Consider the following 25,330-nt stretch of genomic DNA (forward strand, 5'->3'; position numbering starts at 1 on the left):
CCATTTATGGTCACATTTCGTCTCATTGGTGTATTTTACCAGCTTGTAATTCACGGTTCACACAAGTCAAAATCTATTGGTTATTTGGAAGAAAACATTGGTTTCTGCAGAAACTTCTGTCAAAGAATTAATTTCCACAACAGCCAGAGTTTCAGAAGCTGCTGCAAGGAGCTCTTAGTGTCTGAGAACTGCGTTCGGGTAATGTTCGGTTCTCATCGCTGTACCCAGCGCCAGAACCATGATGCAAACCTTCCTGACCCTGTCTCTACTGCAGCTTTTGAACTGTAAGTTACAGATTTTTGAATGCATTATGTTATTTACTGATACACTGATTATTATTACAAGATGTATATTATTAATCTAATTATCATCTTTAATACAGAACCCATTCAGGAGATGTAGAAAGTAAATAATGCTTTATACATTTTAATTTTCTTGTGTAGAGTTTAATGAAATATTGGCACTTGTTTATTGCCTTCTACCAGCCGCTCGTACAGAGCAGACTGGCGTTGAAAATCTCATGGGTCGATTTAAGCAGGGTCTGTTAGAAAAAGAGACACTTCGCTGTTAGAATAGAATATGTCAGTGTCTGAGATCAATTTACGTAAAACGGATCTACTTTATTTTCAGTTGTCATTCATTGGGATGGTATGAAATGGATACTGTGTAATATAATTTGTAGTAGTTTCATTTACTACAAATTTTGGATTGAATGTTTCAATTTTAAGTTCTTTCAACTACAAATAGGAATAAACCCCCATTTATATAAAAATGCCTTGCGCTTACATAGCGCATTTTACGCCGTCAGGACGTCCCAAAGGGCTTTGCTGTCAATTCGATATTGTTTTGTAGTGTTGTCCATACTGTAATATAGGAAACGTGGCTGCTAATTTACACACAGCAAGCGCCGACAAACAGCAATGTGATAATGACCAGAATACTTTTTTTGTGTGTGACATGTTGATTGAGGGATCAACATTACCCAGAGCACTGGGGATAATTCCCCAGCCCTTCCTCCAAATAGTGTACCTGAAAGGGCCGACGGAGCTTCGCTTTAACGTCTCCTCCGATGGAAAGAATTTGGGCAGTGCAGCACACCCTCAGCACTGCATTGGAGTGGCAGCCTAGATTCTGTGCTCAAGTCTCTGGAATTAGACTTGAACCCACCATCTCCTGACTCAGAGGCGAGAGTGCTAGCAATTGAGCTATTGCTGACAGTAATATTGTTTTGGTTACAGTAAACGAGTTTGGAATATTCTACATCTAATTAACAGGTATTTTAAATTCCCAGTTGAATTTGTATCGAACACAAAGACTGCGGGAGTTTGTTTTATATTTCCCCCTGTGTTTCTTATACTGACACAGCCAGCTGGAATTAAAATTCTAATCTGAGTATTTAAAGCGAGTCTGATAGAAGTAGAGCGCCGTCTTTGTTTGAATAGAGTGTATCAGAGTCAGGTGTAAGTTATCTCACTGAGTGCAGATCACCAGTCAAAACTACATCTACTGCCACCATGAACCGCCACACACATTTCTGAAACAGATGTTTCTCAACACAAGTGTTGTCTGCTCTCCTAGTGATACAGTTCATGAAACTAAATATTTTAAAATAATTTGTTCAATGTTGAAGTGTTACCTTCAATCTATAATAACCACTCAACTGGAGGTGGAACCAATATTTTTCAATTCGTTTTCATGATTAGTATAATTATCAAGAGCACTCTGCAAAAAATGATGTCACTGTAAGTTCCTAAATCATTGGGGAATTTGCTCTGTATTATTGATCAGTTAGTGATGATCTTCAAAATTAGTATCTTTTATATTAAATTAATTATTCTATTGCCTCCATTTTTTGTACAGTGCCTGAAGATAGTTAAGTTTTCCCAATCACATATTTTCACACAGTGTCATGTTGTGTGTAAAGAGTTAGCGATATTGTTCTTTATGATTGTTCCAACGGCTCGATATTTGTTGTTTTATTCCATTGATGATTCCATTCTGTTTCTCACTATTTCCCGTGTGTGTTTGGTTACATTTATCAATCTCTGTCTGTTACAAACTTTATTGGTTTCCTGACAGGCCATCTTAGTCCCAGTGTTATCAGATACTTGATGTGTTTAACGAATTGTATTTCCGTGAATATTAACTAATTGGATCGTAAAAGCCTGTTCTGTGGATTATTTAAAGAAAATTGTATTCAAGCCACAGAAAAGATAAACAATGAATTGCACATGACTCCCTGTATCCGTTTCTCCAATCGCTAGTTGCTCAGAATCATTTTTAAAAAGCAGGCATGCTTTATGACAAAAAACACTGTGATTCATTGCTATCATATGAAGCGAATATTGAAATAGTTTATCTCATTTGTAGAATTCACGTTGAATACGAATCTTGGGCTGTTGGTTTGATTTTACATTCCATCAATATTAAATTAGAATTAAAAGTAGAACATTACGGCGCAGTACAGGCCCTTCGGCCCTCGATGTTGCGCCGACCTGTGAAACCATCTGACCTACACTATTCCATTTTCATCCATATGCCTATCCAATGACCACTTAAATGCCCTTAAAGTTGGCGAGTCTACTACTGTTGCAGGCAGGGCGTTCCACGCCCTTACTACTCTCTGAGTAAAGAAACTACCTCTGACATCTGTCCTATATCTATCACCCCTCAACTTAAAGCTATGTCCCCTCGTGTTTGCCATCACCATCCATGGAAAAAGGCTCTCACTATCCACCCTATCCAACACTCTGATTATCTTATATGTCTCTATTAAGTCACCTCTCCTCCTCCTTCTCTCCAACGAAAACAACCTCAAGTCCCTCAGCCTTTCCTCGTAAGACCTTCCCTCCATACCAGGCAACATCCTGGTAAATCTCCTCTGCACCCTTTCCATAGCTTCCACATCCTTCCTATAATGCAGTGACCAGAACTGCACGCAATACTCCAGGTGCGGTCTCACCAGAGTTTTGTACAGCTGCAGCAGGACATCGTGGCTCCGAAACTAGACCCCCCTACTAATAAAAGCTAACACACCATATGCCTTCTTAACAGCCCTATTAACCTGGGTAGCAACCTTCAGGGAACAATTATCCATTCTTTCGCCCTCAGAAAACATTGTTTTTATAATATCTTGCATCTGATTGACACGTCTTCTAAATTGCCAGGTGGGGCATGTGCAAAACTTTGATTTAATTGCAAAATTGAAAACAAATACGGTGGCAATTTGTTTTATTTGCTCCTCTGCGGCTCTCGTCCCAACACAACTGACTGAAGTTGAAATTCTAAACAAATTATTTAAACACAGCAATCCAGCAGTAGAAAGTGATCACAGTGAGAATAGAAGGTCTCGGGGTTTGGGTTCGGTGGTAATGCAGGGATTATAGAACAGCAGTCAAAGCTAAATCTACTGCTGACCGAAGCCACGCGGGCATTTCTGTCCCAGTTATTTCATAGTAGAAGTGCTGTCTGACCCTGTGTGATATACTGAGTGGAACTGAAATGATTTAAATAGTTTGTTCCACGTTCGAGTGTTGTACATGATCTATAAATATTGTATAATGTATTAACTGTAGGCAGAACCAATATTATTTCAATTAGCATTAGTTATTACTGTCATTGTGAAGTGCCGTTCCCAAAGATAATGTTAATGAATATTCCAAAATCTCCGGACGATTTTCCATTTGTTATTGTTTACTTAATGATGACCTTGAACTTTAGAACTTTGTATTATAAATTCTCAACTTATTTCACATATTCATATGAACAGCGTCAAGTAATAATTAATATGACAAAGTCTCCTTCCACATGCTCCTTTTATGTAAAGCATCGTGAAGTGTTTAATGAGATATCATGAATAGTCTCCTTCCACCTGCTCGATATTTTTGCGCAGTTTTTCGGTCAATGATTTGATTCAGTTTTTCACTGTTTCCAGTGCGGGTTTGGTTACATTTGTTAATGTCAATCGACAGCAAATGCTGATTCACGACAGGGAAACGCTCCCTTAATGTTATTACAGACTTCCATGATTAATTATCTTTTGGTTTTGTAAAAGGGATTGTATTCTAAAATTCTGATTCTGAGGGTAATTTAAGAATATTTTCTGCAAGCCATAGAACAGAGAGAAAGTATGAAATCTATCTGACCCCCTGAATCTTTTTTATAGCTATTGGCCCCAGATCAAAATCAATTTCTAGGGAATGTGCATATTTGTTTTGATTTGTTATTTATTGAAATCGTACAAGTGAATATTGAAACAGTTTCCTTAATTTATAAATTTGTCATTGAATACATTCTGTCCTGTTTGATTTTAAGTTCATCAAATTCAAATAAGGAACTGTGATCCATTTTTGTCGCAAAAAGCAAAAACGGATCCAATATTTGTCATCTGATTAATATTTAATTGCATTTCCAGAGGAAATATGAGTTAAATTTTGTTTTATTACCGAAATCGAACAGAAATGCGGCGAGAGTTGGTGTTTTATTGTTTCCTATGGCTCTCGTACGGACGCAGCAGACTGGAGTTAAAATTCTAATCAGACGTTTAAAATGGAGTCTTCTGAAAGTAGAAAGTAGTCAGTGTTACAATCGAGTGTATGGGAGTCATAACTGTAGAATACCGGGATCTGCATCCGGTCGACTCATCCCACATTGAGATTTGTGTCCCCGGAATTTCTCAGTGAAGTGCCATGTGCTGGAGAGAATTAGATTAAATAGTTTGTACAGCATTTGGGATATTCAGAAAGGACAATAAATATTGTATAATATATTAGCTGGAGGTGGAATCCATATTGCTTCATGTGTACTGATTATTAATAGTGTTATCGATTATGCCCTCCAGAAATTATGCTGCTGTTTTCAGGGGATTTTGCGGATGAACAATTTTATTTCGTCACCGACAATCTTCAAAACTATGTCTTTTGACATTAAATCATGATTTCTATTTCATACATTTATATGCACGGTTTTGTGTAATAATTAGTGTTTCTCATTCTCTTTCTACATGATTCATACATTTGATGTAGTATTTAATTTCCAGACGTATTTCTGAATCTCTTTCCACATGTCCCATACTTTCTAGATGGTGTGATGCAGTGTTTAATGAAAGATCCGGAGTTGTTTCCCAATCTCTGGGAAAAGGTGGGAAAGTTGATCCGGGGCAGTAGATCATTCATGATCTTATTGAATGGCGGAGTAGTCTGGGTAGGCAGTATGGCCTAATCCTACTCCTATTAAATTCTTTACTGTCCTTCTACATGTGCCATACTCTGGTCACCTGTGGAACAAACCCTGAATTTGTTTGCATATTTCAATTCAATAGACAGTGCCCAGAACAATTTGTCTCGGTACTTTAAATGTTCGATGCGTCTTTGGTTATTTCGAACCGTGGTAACGTTTCTTCAGACACTAGTTGATGTGTTATGGAGATAGATGGCTAAACGTTACTGATAATGGTATTGACACACAGAATCCGGATTGTTTGATATGAGTTCCTTCTGTCCGGTGCTTTACTTGTGAGTGTAAGCTACAATAACTATAATTCTATCAATTAATTTGCTTCTGAAATCCACAAGACCTCAATTAATTGTGGAAGTAGTTCAAATTGGACCTAAAATAATTTGATATAATATAATTATTTAGAATTTTGACCCACCTAATAATCTGCCATTCGAAGCATTAACTCATAAACTCTCTGCATTATCTGTATTTTGTATCCCCTAAACCACCGCTGTCCCTGGTTTTGTAACTCACTCAAGAGTTTAAATTCTGGGCTTTGAATATCCCACGTTTGTCCCGTTTCAGTTCACGTCCTTTGAGTTTATTGTTATTTATTATTAATATTTCTATACTACTGTTTGTAGTAATACGGTACAATAGTACGTTAACTTATGTATAAAATGTTAAAATAACTTAACAGTTTTGCACCAAACCCATTAGTCTAAACATCAGGAAGGTAACGGTGCAAACACTGAAATCTAAGGCGTTGGGATCCAAAAGTCAGTGACAGCGGGTCTTTCCATGCCAGGATAACAGCAGCAGAGTTTTAGATCAGTGGAAGTTTACCTGGGGTTGGAGGCCGACCAGAAGAGTTTTGGAATAGTGGGTATTTTCGCTGCATATATCGGAGATTTGAAAAACATACACAGAAATGCATTCAAACTTTTTCAAGAATATTAATGAGAGCAGTTAGAAACTGCGAGGAGGGATCTGAGAGCAAAGTGGAGGAATCAGCAAAAATGAGGAGTAGTGTAGATAAATGGAAAAATAGTAATGATTGAGAAAGGGAATTGACTGAACATTTCTCTGAGACAGTAAGAGATAAACTTGCCGATTAGACAAGTATGAGAATCTCGGTTATAATTATTTAGATTCATTTTTGGGATATGAGCTCGCTGGCCAGACAGAATTTACTGAACAACCCGAGTTAGCCAGACAGGATGGCGGGGTGTTTTCTTGAACCACTTTCGTCATGTTGGCGATGTTGTCCTCCACCCATGTATTGTCTATCCCTAGTTTATCTAAGAGGGTGTTCGTGGGCTTTCTCCTTGAACCACTGGATTATCTGGAGAAAAAAATCCCACGTGACATGGATGGTTACAGGCTGAAATGATAAATGCATGAAGAGTAGGGGAAATGACTGCGTGAATTGAAGAAGATTCACGGACTCTGCAGAAACACTGAGACTGGAACCGTTTTTTCAGTAAATACTGAAAGATTATTCCACCCCCCTCCCCCCCGCATCTGTCATTGGGTCACTGGAAAAGGGGAATTAGTGGGAACTGACTATTATCAGGGAAAGTTAGTAGGAATGCTAAGGCTCCAGGACTGGGAGGAAGTCACACACTCTTTACATTCCAGAATTAGGATCATTAAGAGACCAGTGAGATATAGTTGGGAAGCAGTAACACATTCAAAATTACTCGGGAAGCACAGCTGAGGACAGGAATCGGTGTCCCGTTGTCTATAATATATCACCAGAGTATGCAAAGAGACAATAATGCATGGGAGATATAATTTCACCAGTGAGTTGAGGAGCAGGTCAACACACCGTCTGCAGTATATAATGTTTAGTTTAGTTTAGAGCTACAGCCCTGAAACAGGCCCTTCGGCCCACCGAGTCTGTGCCGACCATCAACCACCCATTTATACTAATCCTACAATACTCCCATATTCCTACCACATCCTCAACTATCCCTACATTCCCCTATCACCTACTTTTCCTACGGGCAATTTATAATGGTCACTTTACCTACCAACCTGCAAGTCTTTTGGCAGGAAACCGGAGCACCCGAAGAAAACCCACACAGACACAGGGAGAACTTGCAAACGCCACACAGGTTGTACCCAGAATTGAACCCGGGTTGCTGGAGCCGTGAGGCTGCAGTGCAAAGCACTGCGCCACTGTGCCACCCCATGTTGCGAATAGAAAAACACCTGGAGATCTGTGAGACACATTGTGATCAGGGGGATTGGGATCAGGTCAACACACCGTCTGTAGTATATAATGTTGAGAATAGAAAAAACACCTGGAGATCTGTGAGACACATTGTGATCAGGGGGATTGGGATCAGGTCAACACACCGTCTGTAGTATATAATGTTGAGAATAGAAGAACACCTGGAGATCTGTGAGACACATTGTGATCAGGGGGATTGGGTTCAGGTCAACCGAGTGACTGAATTTTTGAAAAGCAGAAACGCTTAACCAGTAAACGGGAGGACCATTGATCGAACATCATTAATGGGTAAAAGAACAGGGCACGTCGGTGATGGCAGGTTACAAGAGAATCAGAACTGCAGGAGCTTAGTAAGAAACAGTCAGCACGGAGTCAGCAGGCTGACAGACCGTTAATCGTGTTTTGCTTCGTTTGAGGAAGCAATATAATTTATTGAACGGCAGAATAGCCGAATTACACGTTTACAGAAACTTTGAAAGTTACAGGTGGAAGAATTTGCAGTAAGTTGAAAGGCATTGAAATCTACCACAGGATCGGAAAATCTTTAATTTGTGTTGCCATCCCTTCTCGAACTTTCGATCGGAAAGCTGAATTCACTGAGAGTGCCATCACCAGCGGGTTTTAAAGTGTGTCCATCACCACCCTCTTCTCAGGGCATCTACATACGAGTCATCAATGATCAGAGCACCATCAGCACAAATTTACAGGGCGATTGGGAATGGGAGTGGCACTAATTAGACAGCTCTTACGAAGAGGCACCATGGGCCGAATGGCTTCCCTCTGTGCTGTTTCATTGTAAGATTCTGTCATGGAGAGGACCATCACCATCGCCTTCTCAGAGCATCTTCACACTGGGAATACATGCAGCCCACCCACCATCAGCACAAGGAGAGAGTGTATCCGGATGTCAGTGTGTGTATATGTGAAAACAATTCTGGATATATTTTATCCCATTACCAATATTAATGTGTTGCAGAAACTGTATTTTCTGTTTTAAGGAATGAAATCACAGATCCCGATATAATTTCTTCTGCAAGGCACGGGAATAATGACCCTGCAGTTAGTTGTATTTGTGTTTTTTCTTTCTGACAGTTTCATTCATTTCTTGCCCAAGTGAACTCTAATTGTTAACTTCTCATTTCAGGCAGACCTGGGAACAGTAAGGCTGACCCGTCAGGTAATCGCCCTTTATTTTCACACTATCTGCTCTCTCTCTGCTCTAATCCATCCCATTAAATATTAAGCTTGGGCAACAATCTCAGCAATTTTCTTTGATCACGGATTAACCCGCTGCCCAGTTGAGAGTCAGAAAGGGAGGGTGTCCCTCATACTGTGACTAAAGATCTTTAATTTTAGCTGAGAGATGAGTGCTGCCTTCATGCAGAGGGACAACAACTGAGGGTCTCTGAAGAGCAGAGTGTGAAGGATCAGCTCCACTGACACTGTTACCTAGCTGAGAGATGACTGCTGTCTTCATGCAGAAGGACAATAACTGAGGGTCTCTAAATGCAAAGTGTGAAGGATCAGCTCCACTGACACTGCTGCCGGTCCAAAGGTCCAGCTAACCAATCTGCGTTGACATCAAGATCACATCACCATCCAGCCCTGTCTTCATTGGCTGTACTGGGTGCGGGTGAAATTTCCTCTGCTCTTTCCTGGTGCTGGTGTCTCACTGTGTTCGTCCAATGAGTTCTGAGCACGTAAACATGTGATCATTACAGCCACGCCCATCTCCCCACTTCTGCAGGTTAGAACTATTCTGAGCCTGTCCCCATCCAGTTCTCATTGGAGCCGCTGTGTTGGTGGGAATATCTGGCTGTCTCCTGGTTTCCTGCTCGTTTGCACCGTGTATTAGTATTTCCCTTTCCTTTTTTCGTGTGTAATATATACTCCGATTTTTATTAGTGTTCTGAGTGCAGACTGATATTCCTGTCAATTCATACCTGGTGAATGGGGAGGGTCTGTGCGCTGGGAACCTGTGGGTTTAACACACGGTAACTGCTTGATGATATTTCTGATATTTTACAGAGATGGCGAAGCTGAGACTGGTGAATGGGGGCAGTCGGTGCGCTGGGAGAGTGGAGATTCACTACAGGGGACAGTGGGGGACTGTGCATGACAATCTCTGGGACCTGTCGGATGCTGCTGTTGTCTGTCAGGAGCTGGGCTGCGGGACCGCGGTCTCTGCACCGCGCCGGGCTCTCTTTGGGGAAGGCTCCGGACCCATTGTGACGTATAATGTAAAGTGCAGCGGGACCGAGGCCACTCTGCGAGACTGTAAGTCAGCTCAATGGAGTCACTATTCCAACTCACACTCCAACGATGCCGGCGTCATCTGCTCAGGTAAAAATCTTTCTCAGTCTCTCATCTTCCGCCACGGTGAAGAAGTGAAAGTAAAACAAATCAGGATGGTCCGTACCCGGAAAGTCAGATGATAATAATTCCAGTAATCTGCGGTTAGAATTATTGTTAATATTAGTATCACTGTTTATAATTATATCATTAGCATTATATTTAATAAACATTCTCCACCGGGAGCAGCAAATACCTGATACTCAGCACATTTACAATACAGACTGAGCAGTTTCCATTGAGATTTTCCCTAAATCCGCAGTCAATGATCTGAACGGCTGGAAATGTCACAATCTCAATCCAACTCGCCATTCATCAACCCAACAGCCGCTACCGGGCATGCACTGTCAGCCCGGCTGTCCACCTGCAGTGAGAGCTTGGCCTCAGATCTGATCCATCACACAGATTGTGAAGCTGAGACTGGGGACAAAAGGGAGGGAGGGAAGCAGGTTTCTCAGCCTCGGGGAGCCGAAGTAATGGCAGGCAGTTATTATGGGAACCTCAAGAGGAAACTGCACAGTAAGATCCCACCGCTGCCTGCGCATTGCCATTTACATTTTGGCAAATATTGAGAAAGTGAAATGCACAGAATATTAAACAAAGGAGCTCAGATAGTTCAGGAAGCAGTTGCAACGATTAAACTCAACACAGTTGAACTATTGGAAGAAAAGCGCCGGGTTTTCCTGAAATCCTGACCAGTTACTGTCAGGAGGATAGTGATAGACTTCAAGAAGACAAAGAAAGGCGTGTGAAATGGGCGGACAGGTGGCAGATGAAATTGAATGCAGAGAAGTGGGAACTGATACATTCTGGTTGGAACAAGGAGGAGAGGCAATATCACAGAATCACTGAACTGTTACAGTACAGAAGGGGGCTATTCGGCCCATCATGCCTGCATGGGCTCTCTGAAAGAGAAATTCGCTCAGTTCCATTCCCCTGCCTTCTCTCCATAACTCTGCACATTCTTCCCTTTTATATAACTGTCTAATGCCCTTTTGAATGCTTCAATTGAACCAGCCTCCACCACGTTCTCAGACAAACATTCCCAATCTTAAATATGCGCTGCATGAAAAAAATATTTTCCTCATATCACTTTCGCTTTTTTTACCAAATGCATTAAATCTGTACCCTCTCCTTCTCGGTCCTTTCACGAGTGTAAACAATTTCTCTCCATCTACTCTGTCCAGGACCCTCATTATTTTGAATACCTCTATCAAATCACCTCTCAGCCTTCTCTTCTCCAAGGAAAACAGTCCTAACTTTTCCAATCTATCATCATAACTGAAATTCCTCATCCCTGGAACCATTCTCATGAAACGTCTCTGTACTCTCTCCAATGCCCTCACATCTTTCATCAACTGCGGCGCCCAGAACTGGACACAATACTCCAGCTGATGCCGAACCAGTGTCTAATACAAGTTCAACGTAATTCCTTGCTTTTGTATTCTATGCATCTTTTAATAAAGCCCAGGACAGTGTATGCTTTATTAAACGCTATCTCAACCTGGCCTGCCACCGTCAATGACTTATGCACTATTAAACTCCTGTAACCCCTTTAGAATTGAACCCTTCATTTTATATTTTATCTCCATGTTCTTCCGACTAAAATGAATCACTTCGCATTTCTCTGCATTGAACTTCATCCACCAACTGCCTGCCAATTCTACCAACTTGTCAATGTCCTTTTGAAGATCTGCACTATCCTCCTCACAGTTCACAATGCTTCCAAGTTTTGTATTATCTGCAAACTTTGAAATTGTGCCTGTGAACCAAGGTCCGGGTCATTTCTATATATATAGACTGGGACCTGAATATTGAAGGATACATGGCATTTAGGAAGGACAGGAAGCCAGGAATAGGTGCAGGGCTAGCTCTGTTAATTAATGACGGTATTGGCGCAACAGAGAGGGATGACCGAAGTTCAGGAGACCAGGATGTAGAATCTGTTCGGGTAGAGATGAAAAATCATAAAGGCAATAAGTCACTTGTAAGAAGTGATGCACAGGCCGCCTAACATTAACCACACTGTTGTCCGGGGTATAAAGTAATAAATAATGGCAGCTTATCAGAAAGGTGCAGTGATAATTATGTTGGGGGGGAGGGGGGTGGTATTTTCACCTACATATGGACTGGAAAAATCGGATGGGCAGAGGTAGCCTAGATGAGGAATGCATAGAATATTTTCGAGATACTTTCTTGGAACAATACCTTGTGGAGCCAACCAGAGAGTAGGCGATACTCGACCTGGTATTGTGCAACGAGATAGGAATAATTAATAACCTCACAGTTAAGGCGCCCCTTGGTAGCAGTGATCATGATATGATTGAATTTTACATTCAGTTTGAGGGAGAGAAGAGTGGGACCAAGTCTAACAATTTAAACTTAAATTAGGGCAATTATAAGGACATGAATGCAAAGCTAGCTAAAGTGAACTGGCAAATCAGGTTAAGGGATAGGTCCATAGAGATGCAATGGCAGACATTTAAGGGAATATTTCAGAATACACAATTTCACTTATTTCAATGAGTTAGAAACATTCCAAGAGTGGGTCCCGTAATCCGTGGTTAAGTAAAACAGCCAAAGGTCGTATCAAACTTACAGCCAATAATTGCGCAAAGATGGGAGGCTGGTCAAAAGATTGGACAAAATATTTTATAAAAAGCTAATGATGACTAAAAGATTGATAAGGCAGGTAACATTAGAGGACGAGAGAAGGCCAGATAGATATAGAAGGACAGATAGTAAGAGTTTATATATATATATATATATATATTTAAAAAAAAGAAAAGAGGTAACAAAGTGAGCGTTGAACTTATAAAATGTGAATCTGGGGAATTAATAATGAAAAATAAGGAGATGACAGATTAATTGAGAAGATATTTGGCATCGGTCTTCACTATTGAGGATAAAATTAACATCTCAGCTTTAGCTGTAAGTCAGGAAATGGAAGGGAGGGGGAACTCAAGAAAATTGCAAACACCAGGACGAGTGAGGTGCTCTTACAGATAACTAGCATGGAAACAACGGGCTGAATGGCCTTCTTCTGTGCTGTAAACATTCTATGATTATATGCTGACTGCTGCATCTAGTTGATGTCAAACTGTCTGTCCAGTTTTAAACTTCAAACTGTGAATGTGGTTTCAAGGTAATTAATTGCATACGAAGGGCTTTGAAGTGTGATCATGACAGACTGTAGCAAACTGGCTACAAAACAGTCAACAAAGTGTGTTAAAGGTAGTTATTCAGACTCACAAAAGGTAAGAAGTATTGTTTGACAATTCATGTCAATGGGTTAGCGCTGTGCAAATGCGTTCCATTGTTTGGTCCATTCCGAAGATTAAGAAGCGGCTGAGCACACAGCACAAAGCAAAAGCCCGATCACACTCCAGCTGTAGTGCTGCAGATCAGTGCTCTAAAACTAGCGACAACTCCAGCCAAGCTGATCCAGTATAGTTACAGCAGTTACAGCACTAGCATTCAACGGATATGGTGTAAAGTTGCTCACTGCCCAGATAAGTAGGGAAACAGTGACCAGTTAGCACCCAATCAACCTACTCCCAATAAACACCAAATCTTTAACAAAAACAAGAAATGCTGGATTCACCCAGCAGGTCTGGCAGCATCTGTGGAAAGAGAAGCAGAGTCAACGCCTCGGGTCAGTGACCCTTCTTCGGAACACCAAATCTTTCCTTGTGCTGGGTGTGACTCTCCTTTCAACGTATCTCTCATAGATAAACCTCAATTTTTTTTGTATTTTCAAGAGCTTTGTTAACCTGTGTTGCTATTTTATTGATTTTTATATCTGTACCCCTGAGTCCCATTGCTCCTCGACACAATTTACAGTATCATTGTCCAAGGAATATGGGTTCTCAGTCTTCCAACCCAAATGTGTAAGTGTACATTTAATGTAAAGTATTTTTCTCACAATCTGCCTTTGTATTAACTATTGCTCCAAGTAGATGTCATTAGTGAATATTACAATTGTACGTCCCTTTTTTGAGTCGAAATCATTTATGTTAAATATGAACAACATTACTCCTAGCACCAGTTCTTGTCACACAATACTTCTTGCCCAGTTCTAACTGCTGATACAGTGCATGTTTCTCAGTTGCAGTGACGGAGACTGGGTAAGTTGTAAATAAATAAAGGAACATTTTAAACATTATAGTCCTGTCACATTATAAGCAGTAGTGATACAGGAAATCCAGCATAATCAGTTTTGAACAGAATCTGAGAACGACTGTTGCCAGATCTGTGATTAATCAGATGCGTATTGAAATATAAATATTTGTATTATTGTGATTATTAACGTATTATGCTAATTTTGATATAATATGCTTATTCAGATCACAGATCTCCTCGACTAACATCCGGAGACTCCCCATGCTCAGGCAGACTGGAGATCCAGTACGGTGAAACCTGGGGAACAGTGTGTGACCTTGACTGGGATTTGAAAGATGCCAATGTGGTCTGTAGTCAGCTTCAGTGTGGAGTCGCCGTGTCTGTGCCAAGATATGCCCATTTTGGAGAGGGCACTGGGCTCGTACTGACTGATATCTTTGAGTGCACTGGAAACGAGTCCAGTTTATTGGACTGCCGTCTTTTTCAAAGAACCCAGGAGTGCAGCCACAGGAACGATGCCAGTGTAATCTGTTCCGGTGAGTACAGACTTACTGAAAAGCAGTCAACATCCTGCTTAATATTTGGAAAACTGAAGAAGGTGGCATTCCCATGAATCTGTCTGAAAGGTTCATATCTAAACTAGTCATTATAGTTTACTATTACTGCTATAGGTTTGGTGGAACGTGGTACAAAATATCCGCAATTAATCGTAAACAAGATGGTTCTAAATCTTAACATTTATTCTGCAAGAAGCAGAATTTTCACAAGTTTGTTTACCACTGCACCGAATGTATATTTAGAATTGAATATTAGCTGCAACAGTTGGGAGTTGACTAAATGAATATGCACTGGCCTATTTCGATACTTTAATTTGAACACCACGAATGATCCGACATTACAATAGCCTTCTGACCCTCCCTGACCACGTTATTATTCTTATCATACAGCACTGAAACAGGTCCTTCAGCCCACCGAGTCTCTGCTGACCAACAACCACCCATTTATCCTAATCCTACATTACCTATCATTCTCCAAGCACCTACCCACAGTAGGGTTAATTTACAATGGTCAACTTACTTTCGACCTGCAAGTCTTTCACTGTGGGAGGAAACCAGAGCACGTGGCAGAATCCCACGCCGTCACAGGGAGAACGTGCAAACTCCACACAGACAGCACCCAGATCTGAACCCAGGTCACTGGAGCTGTGATGCTAACCACTGCTCCACTGTGCCCACGTTAACACCTACTGAACGGCAGGGTATAAAATAACGGCTGTACTCTAGCACTGCTCAGTGCAATCAGGCCAGAAGTGAAAGATTACAAAGTTATTTTATAGAATGTGTGTATTTTACCCGCTAAATATGACAGGATCGGACACATATCCACATTATCAGTACACAGCTTTCAGTTGCACTAGCATGTTCGATCATTCAGTTATATCATAGATGATATTTTCTTCAAGTCTCTTTACCTCGCTTTGAACCGGATTCTTTGATACACAGAGCTAACAAAAATGTATCAATATTAGTCCTGAAAATTTAGATTAAATGTTACATCCACCGCTCTTTACTTTCGGGAATGTTCCAGATTTCCACGGTTTTTATAGAAAAATGTGTTTTCTAATTGTTCTCTGAGGCCCAAGTAACTTCTGGTGCTTGGTCAGTTACCTTCCCACCATCAAAATGTCCGAAGTTGGGCTTTTAGCTGGTAATTGCATGGACTTTAGTTCCCTTCACAATTCCTCGGATTAAGAAACAGTTCCTGCCCACTTCCATCAAGATCAGGACATTATTTAGACTTGGGTAAATGGGCAGAAAGTAACATACTCACCACCTCCATGTCAGGTAATGACTATTTCCAACAAGAGAGACAATAACATCTCCCCTAGCTATTATAATCAGTGAATTTACTACCATCATCAAGTCCTCCTGAGTGTTGTCATTGACAAGAAACTGAACTAGACCATTTACCATAATGTAGTGGCGAGTGGAGCAGGTCAGCTGATCGGCATTCTGTGGCAAGTAGCTCACCTGCAGAATTGCCAAAGACTTTTCAGCAGCTGGAAGAGATAGGCTGGGAATGTGAAAACAAAGAACAAAGAGCAAAGAAAATTACAGCACAGGAACAGGCCCTTCGGCCCTCCAAGCCTGCACCGATCCAGATCCTCTATCTAAACATGACGCCTATTTTCTAAGGGTCTGTATCTCTTTACTTCCTGCCCATTCATGTATCTGTCCAGATACATCTTGAAAGACGCTATTGTGCCGCGTCTACCACCTCCGCTGGCAACGCATTCCAGGCACCCACCACCCTCTGTGTAAAGAACATTCCACGCATATCCCCCCTTAACTTTTCCCCTTTCACTTTGAACTCGTGACCCCTTGTAATTGAATCCCCCACTCTGGGAAAAAGCTTCTTGCTATCCAACCTGTCTATGCCTCTCATGATTTTGTACACCTCAATCAGGTCCCCCCTCAACCTCCGTCTTTCTAATGAAAATAATCCTAATCTGCTCAATCTCTCTTCATAGCTAGCGCCCTCCATACCAGGCAACATCCTGGTGAATCTCCTCTGCACCCTCTCCGAAGCATCCACATCCTTTTGGTAATGTGGCGACCAGAACTGCACGCAGTATTCCAAATGTGGCCGAACCAAAGTCCGATACAACGGTAACATGACCTGCTAACTCTTGTACTCAATACCCCGTCCGATGAAGGAAAGCATGCCGTATGCCTTCTTGACCACTATATTGACCTGCGTTGCCGCCTTCAGGGAACAATGGACCTGAACACCCAAATCTCTCTGTACATCAAGACAAGTCTCTTCCAAATTTCAGGGAACCCAGCCACAGTTTGTGTAATCCTACTCCATAGTGAGGTGAGGCAGTGGCGTGGTGTTAATGTCACTGGACTAGCAATCCAGAGCCCCAGGCTAATTCTGGGGACGCTGGTGCAATTCCCACCATCGCAGCCAGTGCAATTTAAAGTCAGTTAATAAATCTGGAATTGAAAACTAGTCTCAGTAATGGTGACCATGAAACCATTGTCGATTGTCATTAAAAAAAAATCTTGTTTAGTCATATCCTTAGGGGATGAAATCTGCCATTGTTACCTGGTCTGGCCTACATGTGACAAGAGACCCACAGCAATGTTGTTGACTCTTAACTGTCCTCTTACATAGCCTAACAAGTCACCCAGTTGTGAAAGGTTTCGAGGCATGAACAACGAATGCTGACCTTGCCTGCGACACCCACATCTTGTGAATGAATAAAAAACAGAAACATTTGAAGCCGATGAATCATTCTAGCATCTCTTATGCTGCACAGTCTCCCTGGTCAACATATCCTTCCCAACGCATATTGCCCATAGCTGAACATTACACCAGATGGTGCCTGGCCTGTTTTCTTTTTTTCGCTGTAGCATCATTTCTCGCCCCTTGTATTCCATTCCACTAGATAAAAAGCACAGCATTCCATTGGCTGTTTTGCTTTTCGTTCCTGTACTTACCCATGATCCTGAAGTCTCTTTTCAATGTGCTGCATCCGGCTTTTCACCATTTATAAAGTACTGTAATCTTTTTAAGTCCAAATTGGACACCTCACACTCACCAATATTGAAATAGTTTTTCACAGTCACTGAATCTTTTTTTTTGTAAAGTTATGCTTAAAGTATACATGATTACAATATGGCTGATGGTTTCTTTTAATGGCAATATTGAGTATGTCAATTATATGTGGCTTTCTATCCAGTCATCTAAACCATTAATAAATATGGTGAATAGTTGAGGTTCCTGCGGGACGGCGCCATCACAGCCTGCCAGTTAGATGATCTGTCCATTATCCCTGCTGTCTATCTCCTGCCACTAAACTAACGTCCTAAGTAGGTCAATAATTTCCCCTAAATTCTATGAGCTTCAACTTTAGCCAACAATCAGTTATGAGGGATTTTGTTGAGTGCTTTCTGGAAGTTCATCTGAGTAACATCCATTGAGGTTCCCCTGTCCTCTACTTCAGTTACCGCCACAAAATATTTGATCAGGTTCATCAGGCATGATCTACCTTTTACAAATCCACGCTGGCTCTCTCTGATTAGCTGTAACTTTTCAAGGTGATCAGACACTCCATCTTTAAATGTATACTCTAGTAATTTCCTGACAACTGCTGTTATGCTAACCAGTCTATAATTCCCTCGGTTCACTCGATAACCTTCTTTAAATAGCAGTGTGACAATTGCAATTTTCTAATTACTGATCCAGCAGTTTGCTCTCTATCATTAACAAAGGGATGGAAGGTGTTGTTTACAGCGTTATCAAGCAGTACTTACCAATAAACTGCTCAGTGATGCTCAGTTTGGGTTTGTTCGGACCACTCAGCTTCAGACCTCATCACACCCTTTTTACAAACATGTATGATATAGCTGTATTCCAGATGAGAGTGACTGCCCTCAATGTCAGGGCAGCATTTGGCCGACTGTGGCAACAAAGAACCTTAATAAAAGTTGTGTGCATGTAAATACTGATGCAAAGTAATTCTGCATAATTCCTGCCATTTCCTTATTTTCATTTATAATATCACAACTGTCATCGTAATGAGACCACATTGCTTTTAATGACAATATATTTCTGAAGTTATTGTAAAAGCTTTGGAGCTCTTGCGAACTGTTTTGTCATCCTTTGCTATTCATTGTATCTCTGCCATTCACGAAGGTCTGTGCATTATTTTTTGCATTTTTGCATGTTTTTGGTCTCTTTTATACTTATGATGTTACCGTGTCTTGCAAGCCAGTCCATAATAGATGAGGTTGAGTTTGGAATTGGACCATTCAATGCTGTGGTCATTGAGTTGAGCTTCTTTGATGGCAGGCTTGTGCCGTTCACTGCGTCAGGGAAGCTATGGAGATCGATAAACACAAGACCTTCCCCCTAAAAGTGGCCTGTTCCTCAGTGAATATCAGGGTTTCCCTCCTCGAGAAACGCACAAGCACCTGTTGTGCAGCCAACATACCACGACCAGAACAGTAGCATGGATTGACTTGCCACAATGCACAATAACTGACGAATCAGCAGCAAGAATAATGACATCTACTGACCTCTCATGCAATATAATTAACTGACCAATAACAGCCAGAACAGGAACATGTAATAACCTAACAGTAGTAAGATCCTGCCCACATTCCCGTTCTGCACTACATATAAACAGACAGCTTCCACCAATTACAATTATTTCTCCAGACAATGGACAGAGTACACGGCCCAAAACGTTGCGGTCTGTCAGTATTTCTAACAACTGCTTTTTCAAGAAAGCAACTGCTGTTTTCAGCGCAAAGGCACGTGATGTAAAACCGTAAAATGGTCTGACTCAAATGTTGCATGTTTTAGTTTTCCATTTCCTGTAGCACCTAGATATGCTACATTTACAACTGTGCTCTACCCCCTCACCCCGCCCCCCACCAGCCTCCCCTCACCGATTTACTAGTTTAAGGTTCCTGTAACAACCCTATTCATCCTTTATTCTGGGACCCTGATCCCAACCCGATTCAGGTGCCACACATTCCAACAGAATAGTTCTTTAATATCCCAGTACAGGTGTCAGGGTCCCATGAAAGGTAAAACCTCTTTCCAACATCATAACCTTCAACCACATGTTCATCTCCCTGATCGTTTATTTTTCTGATGCTAAAGTGCAAGCGGCTTGTATAATAATCCAGAGATTATAATCCTTGAGAACTTATTTTATATTTCAGATCCTGGTACTCTCTGAAAAGAACCTCTTGCTTACTCTTTGCTATGTTGTTTATCCCTACATGGTCCACAACGACTGGATATTTCCCCTCCATTCTTGCAATCTGATTTGAGATAACCCGCACTTCGCACAAGTTGGGAAAATACTGTGTGGAACTCTTAATGCCCTAATTATTGAATCACTTAAAAGTATCACATTATGCTCCACTCCTCCTCCTTTTGAACAGCTTCCTATTCCAAGGTATCACGGTCAACATTCTGGCTGTCCTTCTGACAGTCTTCATCCTTATCCTCACAAATAGCCAGGACTTTGTTCCTGTTCACTTCTGTATATCCTCGTTCTCCATTACATCTGGATTTCCATTACTGTGCACTATAAGCTGCAACAACCTCATTCTGATCCTGCAGCTCTCTACAAGGTGTGACTGAAATCTGCAGCAAACTGTCAAATACTCTTCTTGCTGCCATATGTGTTGGCGTTTCTCCAATTCCCACAACAGCTCTATGATCCTGAGCCAGAGAGATTCCAGGTTGAGATATCTACCACAGACAAGTTCCCTCGCGGCAGTTCCATTATCTACAAATTCCAATATCCAGAACTTAGTCTGTCTTTATTTTTGAGGTAAAATTATTTGTAGATGCATTTTAGCTTTAACGCTATTTCACTGGTTAGCTAACGCCGAAACACTAAGGACTCATCAATTAACTTAATACGTATTTACAACTTTCCCACGCCCTCTCACACCCTGACCTGACAATTGCTTCACTGAGTGAGTTTTTCCCTCTATTTGCCTGGTGTCTGTCCCTCAGCCCCTTCCAATAGGCTCTGCTGCTGCTGGCTGTGACGCTCTTTTAAACCGGTGGCTCGAGTCACTGACTCCAGTTTAACAGACACAACAGAACACCGCCATCCGAACGCTCACTCTCTGCTACCTAGAAGGACGAGGACAGCAGATGCATGGGAACACCATCTGCATGTTCTCCTCCGAAGCACACACCATCCTAATTTGGAACTATATAACTGGTCCTTCACTGTCGCTGGGTCAAATCCTGGAAGTCCCTTCCTTACAGCAATGTGAGTGCACTGAAAGCGCATGCACTGCAGTGGTGTAAGAAAGCGGCTCACCACCATCTTTGCAAGGGCAGTTCGGGATGGGTACTAAATGCTGTCCTAGCCCGAATGTCCCACCCCCTGTGAAATAATAAAAAATACCTCCTGTTCCCACTCTGAACCGAATTCTTACTCTTAGCAAACTCTAACTTCCCACTATGTTCATAATGTATTCAGTTAAAATTGCAATCATTGTTTACACTCTGCCTTACTAGAAGTTGAAAATTGAAACATAGATAATTGGAGTAGGAGTAGGCCAGACAGCCCTTTGGAGCCTGCTCCAACATTCAAAAAAAGTCATGGCCTATCATCTAATTCAGTACTCTGTTCCCGTTTTTCCCCATATCGATTGATTCCTTTGGTATTAAGAAAGATATCTATCTCCTTCTTGAATATATTTAGAGATCTGGCCTCCACTGCCTTCTGTAGTAGAGAATTCCGCAGGTTCACCACCTTCTGAGTGAAGACATTTCTCCTCATCTCGGTTCTAAATAGCATACTCCGTATCCGGAGACTGTGACCCGTGGTTTTGGACTCTCCAGCCATCGGGAACATCCTCCCTGTATCTAGCCAGTCTAGTAATGTTCCAGTCTTATAGGTTTCTCTGAGTACCTCTCTCATTCTTCTAAACTCTAGTGAATATAGTCCGAGTCGATCCGATCTCTCCTCATACGTGAATCCTGCCATCCCAGGAATTAGCCTTGTAAATCTTATTTGCACTCTCTTCATGACAAGGGCATCATTCCTCAGATAAGGAGACCAAAACTGCACACAATACTCCAGGTGAGGTCTCACCAAAGCCCTGTAGAGGTGCAGTAAGACATTGCTCCTTTACTCAAATCCTCTTGCAATGACGTCCAGTATTATATGCCTTTTGAGGCACATTCAAGATGCAACAGTTTAGACAGTTTCCAGCTGACAGTAATTACCCCAGTTCGGACAAGCACAGCTGATTGACTGCTTACTGCTAACCTGACTTGCACTGTTAACTGCTAACAATGAACTGCCTTGCAGTTTGGTTTTTAATTACAAGCGAAACGCTAAATGTTAAGGCTAGATTTCAGTCTTAGCCACTAATCACCAAATTCCAAACTTCCCACTCTGGTTGCAACACATGCACCTAAAGGTACAGTCTATGCTTGCACACTTTGCCTTAACTCTAACTACCTTACTGAATTGCAGAAGAACATTCCCCATGCAGGCAATTGCAGTTCAAGAGGACGGTCCTGACACCGGTTTCAAGGGCAAATAAAGTTGAGCAATAACTGCCACCTCTGCCAGAGATGTCCACATCCCTCATGAAGAAAAGCAGCTCCCAAATGAGCTTGTTCTGTATTTGTTCTTCAGATCTTCTATCGCTCATCTATCAAACCACTTAAACATTTTAAACACATCAACTAGATAAGCTGTAATCCTTCTAAACTAAAGCTACTACAAACAATGTTTATGAAACTTGTCTTCATAATGTAACGCTTTAAGCATTGTTGCCATTCTCGTGACTCTGTCCTTAACCACCTCCAAAGGCAATGGTTTTATGAAGTGCAGTGCCCAAAAGTGACAACAGATACAACAGAAACATCAAATCCATCATCTTTATATTCCAAAATCCAAGAGATAAAGACCAACAATCGATTAGCATTTGCAACAAGAGGTGTTAATTTTTGAGTGTTCAGCCAACTTCATAAAGAGGTCCTTTAGTAATTATTATGATGAAAGGACACAGACCTAAAACATAACTCTCTTGATCTCTCCACAGATGCTGCGAGCCCTGCTCAGTATTTCCAGCATTTTCTGTTATATTTCAGATTTCCAACATCCGCAGTATTTTGCTTTTGTGTTGCTGTGGTAATTCTAATTGTTTTTTGATAGATAATTTGTGTAAAGTATGGATAGATAATCGTGTACATAAGATTCAACTGTTATACCCATTTTCTATTTTGCTGTTTCTATGCAGAGGATGATTTATAAATTATTTGGATCTGTATTTGTTTCCAATACAGGGAAACATGGACCTCGATTGGTTGATGGGACGAACAGATGCTCAGGCCGGGTGGAGGTGCTACATGGAGACCAGTGGGGGACGGTGTGTGACGTTTACTTTGATTTGGAAGACGCCAACGTGGTCTGTGAGCACCTTCAGTGTGGGACAGTAACCTCAATACCGGGAGGAGCTCACTTTGGAAAGGGAGATGGTCCAGTGTGGATGGAAAGTTACAGGTGTCGGGGGAATGAGACGCGATTGTGGGAGTGTCCTGTTTCATCCTGGGATCAGTTTAGCTGCTCACATGAAAATGACGCCAGTGTCATCTGTACGGGTGAGTCATCTCAGTCAATTGAACTGAAATACACCAACTGTTCTGCTGTCAAGCATCATTGACTATTTCCACAGGTCGCTGATTCACTAGTTTTGCTGATCCCATGCTTCCTTTGACACTAAGATTCCGAGATATGCTTGTGGGTTTAAGTGTCTAAATTAAATTACAAATGAATCAAAGAGCTTCACTCTAGTAAACATTGAATACATACAATGTCTCATGATTAGTACTAATCGCTCATATAATATCTCTTTTGTGGTAAATCTAGGGCATTATTCAAGGGGCATAGAATCAGCAATTTGCTCCCAGGACCACTGCCATAGCATAGAAATGTTGCTCGAGCATTGAAACTGTGATCAATGTTGGCCGTTCAAATATGAATTATCATGGAAGTCTCTGCAAAGATCAGCTGTACAATAGAAAACACTGTGAACTTGTTTCCAGCTAAATAACATGAGATAAATTTTAATTTCTATTGCATCAAGGGCATTAAAATGACAGCGAGTGAAGTAACTCGTTATTTCACCAATATGCCATGTCTTTGATTATTTCACAAACTTGATGTGAATTACAATTCTCCCAGTTATCCCTCAACCCGCGCCCTGTTATAACAGATTATCTGCTCTGTTATCTGATCGCTGTACGTGAGACATTGCTCAACGCAAATTGCTCCCACGTTTCACAATTTAAAATATAGGTAATAAAAACAGTAAGTGCTGAAAATACTCAGAAGTTCTGGCTGCATCTATGGTGAAAGAAACAGAATCAACCTTGCAGTTTGCAGATCTTTCATCATAACTTAGAGATTTAACAGTTTTTAAAGAAAGGGGAAAGCAAGGAAAGAGCGAAAGGAACAATCTGTGATATGGTGGAAGACAGGAGAGATTAAATGGTAAATGGGACAGTGCAAGGCAAAAATAGATAGGAATGGGCCAAGTAAAAAACACATTTCTAGAAGTGTTGCAAATTGGAAGGCAAAATATCGTCCAAAAAAAGAAAAAAAGGGGAGGGAATCTGATCTGAAATTGCTGAATTCAGTGTTCATTCCATAAGCCTGTAAAGAGTCTAGTGGAAAGAGGAAGTGCTGTTTCTCAAACTTACGTTAACCTTCATTGGAACTGTGTAGGAGAAAGAGGAGAGAGAGGTCAGTGTGGGAGCGGAATAAAGAATGAAAAGGACAGGTAACTGGAAGCTAAAGGTAAAGATTGCAGACTGAACAAAGATGTTGTGCAAAGTAAGCACTCAATTATGTTTGGTGTCCCAATGTAAAGGAGACGGTATCAAGATCAGTCAATACAGTGAGTGCAGTATACTAAAGAGAAAGCAGGACAAGAAAATCGCTGTTTCACTTGGAAGCCGTATTTGGGGGCTTGGATGGTGAGAAAGGTGGAGGTAACAGGGCAGTGGTTGTACCTCCTGCGCATTCATGGGAAGGTCCTGTGGGAAGGGGTGTTGACAATGATTGAAGAGGGCATCAGGGTGCCACAGAGTGAAAGGTCCCTTCAGAACGTTAAAATTGGAGGGAAGGGGAAGATGTGCTTTGTCGTGGCATCACATTAAAGGTGGTGGAAATGGTGGACGATGGTCTGTTGAATATGGAAGCTGATGGAGTGGAAGATGAGGAGAATCAGGATCCTATCATGGTTCTGGGAGGGGGGAAAGGGTGAAAGCAGAAGTATGGGGAATGGAATGGTCGTGCTTGAGGGCCCTGTCAACCATGGTGGGTGGATGAGGATGTGAGGAGAGTCCTCGGTTGAGGAAAAAGGAAGACATATCTGGAACCACTGGTATGGAAGGTTGAATCACCAGACTGATACATTGCCGTGCTGAAAGTGAAAAAATGTGATAGAGTGATTCGAATAATTGGGGGGTGAGGAAGCATAGACAGGTAACTGTGAGAGTCACTGGGTTTATTCTTTATATTAGTTAATAACCTATCCCCAGAATCAGAGACAGAGATTTTGAAGAAGAGAACAGAAGAGTTGAAGATGGACCATGTGAAGATAAGGAGGATAAATTGGAAGAAAGGTTGATGATATTTTCAAGTACAGGGCGAGAGCTGGAAATATCAGTACATGTGGACAGGAGGACGACCTTCAGTCCCTCGGGTCTCACCCCCAGTTCATTTTACCCTCTGTCCCCATTTCAGCAACCGTAAGCTGCTCGGTACATCTCTGAAATGTATTTACTGAGAAAAGGTAATGGTGAAGAAGATCTTTCAACAAGCCTTCTGAA

The 25,330-nt window shown here is 41.4% G+C and overlaps 1 protein-coding gene across 1 annotated transcript; it reads left to right on the top strand.

Annotated features, from left to right (window-relative positions):
• The first annotated feature begins 238 nt into the window (after window positions 1-238).
• On the top strand, window positions 239-25,287 carry LOC137362343 (deleted in malignant brain tumors 1 protein-like). Its single transcript, XM_068026754.1, has 6 exons — window positions 239-284; window positions 8,601-8,633; window positions 9,485-9,799; window positions 14,155-14,466; window positions 22,781-23,093; window positions 25,245-25,287. The coding sequence occupies exons 1-6, from the start codon at window positions 239-241 to the stop codon at window positions 25,285-25,287; spliced, it is 1,062 nt and encodes a 353-aa protein (XP_067882855.1).
• The last annotated feature ends 43 nt before the right edge of the window (window positions 25,288-25,330 follow it).

Source organism: Heterodontus francisci, unplaced genomic scaffold (assembly GCF_036365525.1).
Source record: "Heterodontus francisci isolate sHetFra1 unplaced genomic scaffold, sHetFra1.hap1 HAP1_SCAFFOLD_236, whole genome shotgun sequence".
NCBI classification, from domain to species: domain Eukaryota; kingdom Metazoa; phylum Chordata; class Chondrichthyes; order Heterodontiformes; family Heterodontidae; genus Heterodontus; species Heterodontus francisci.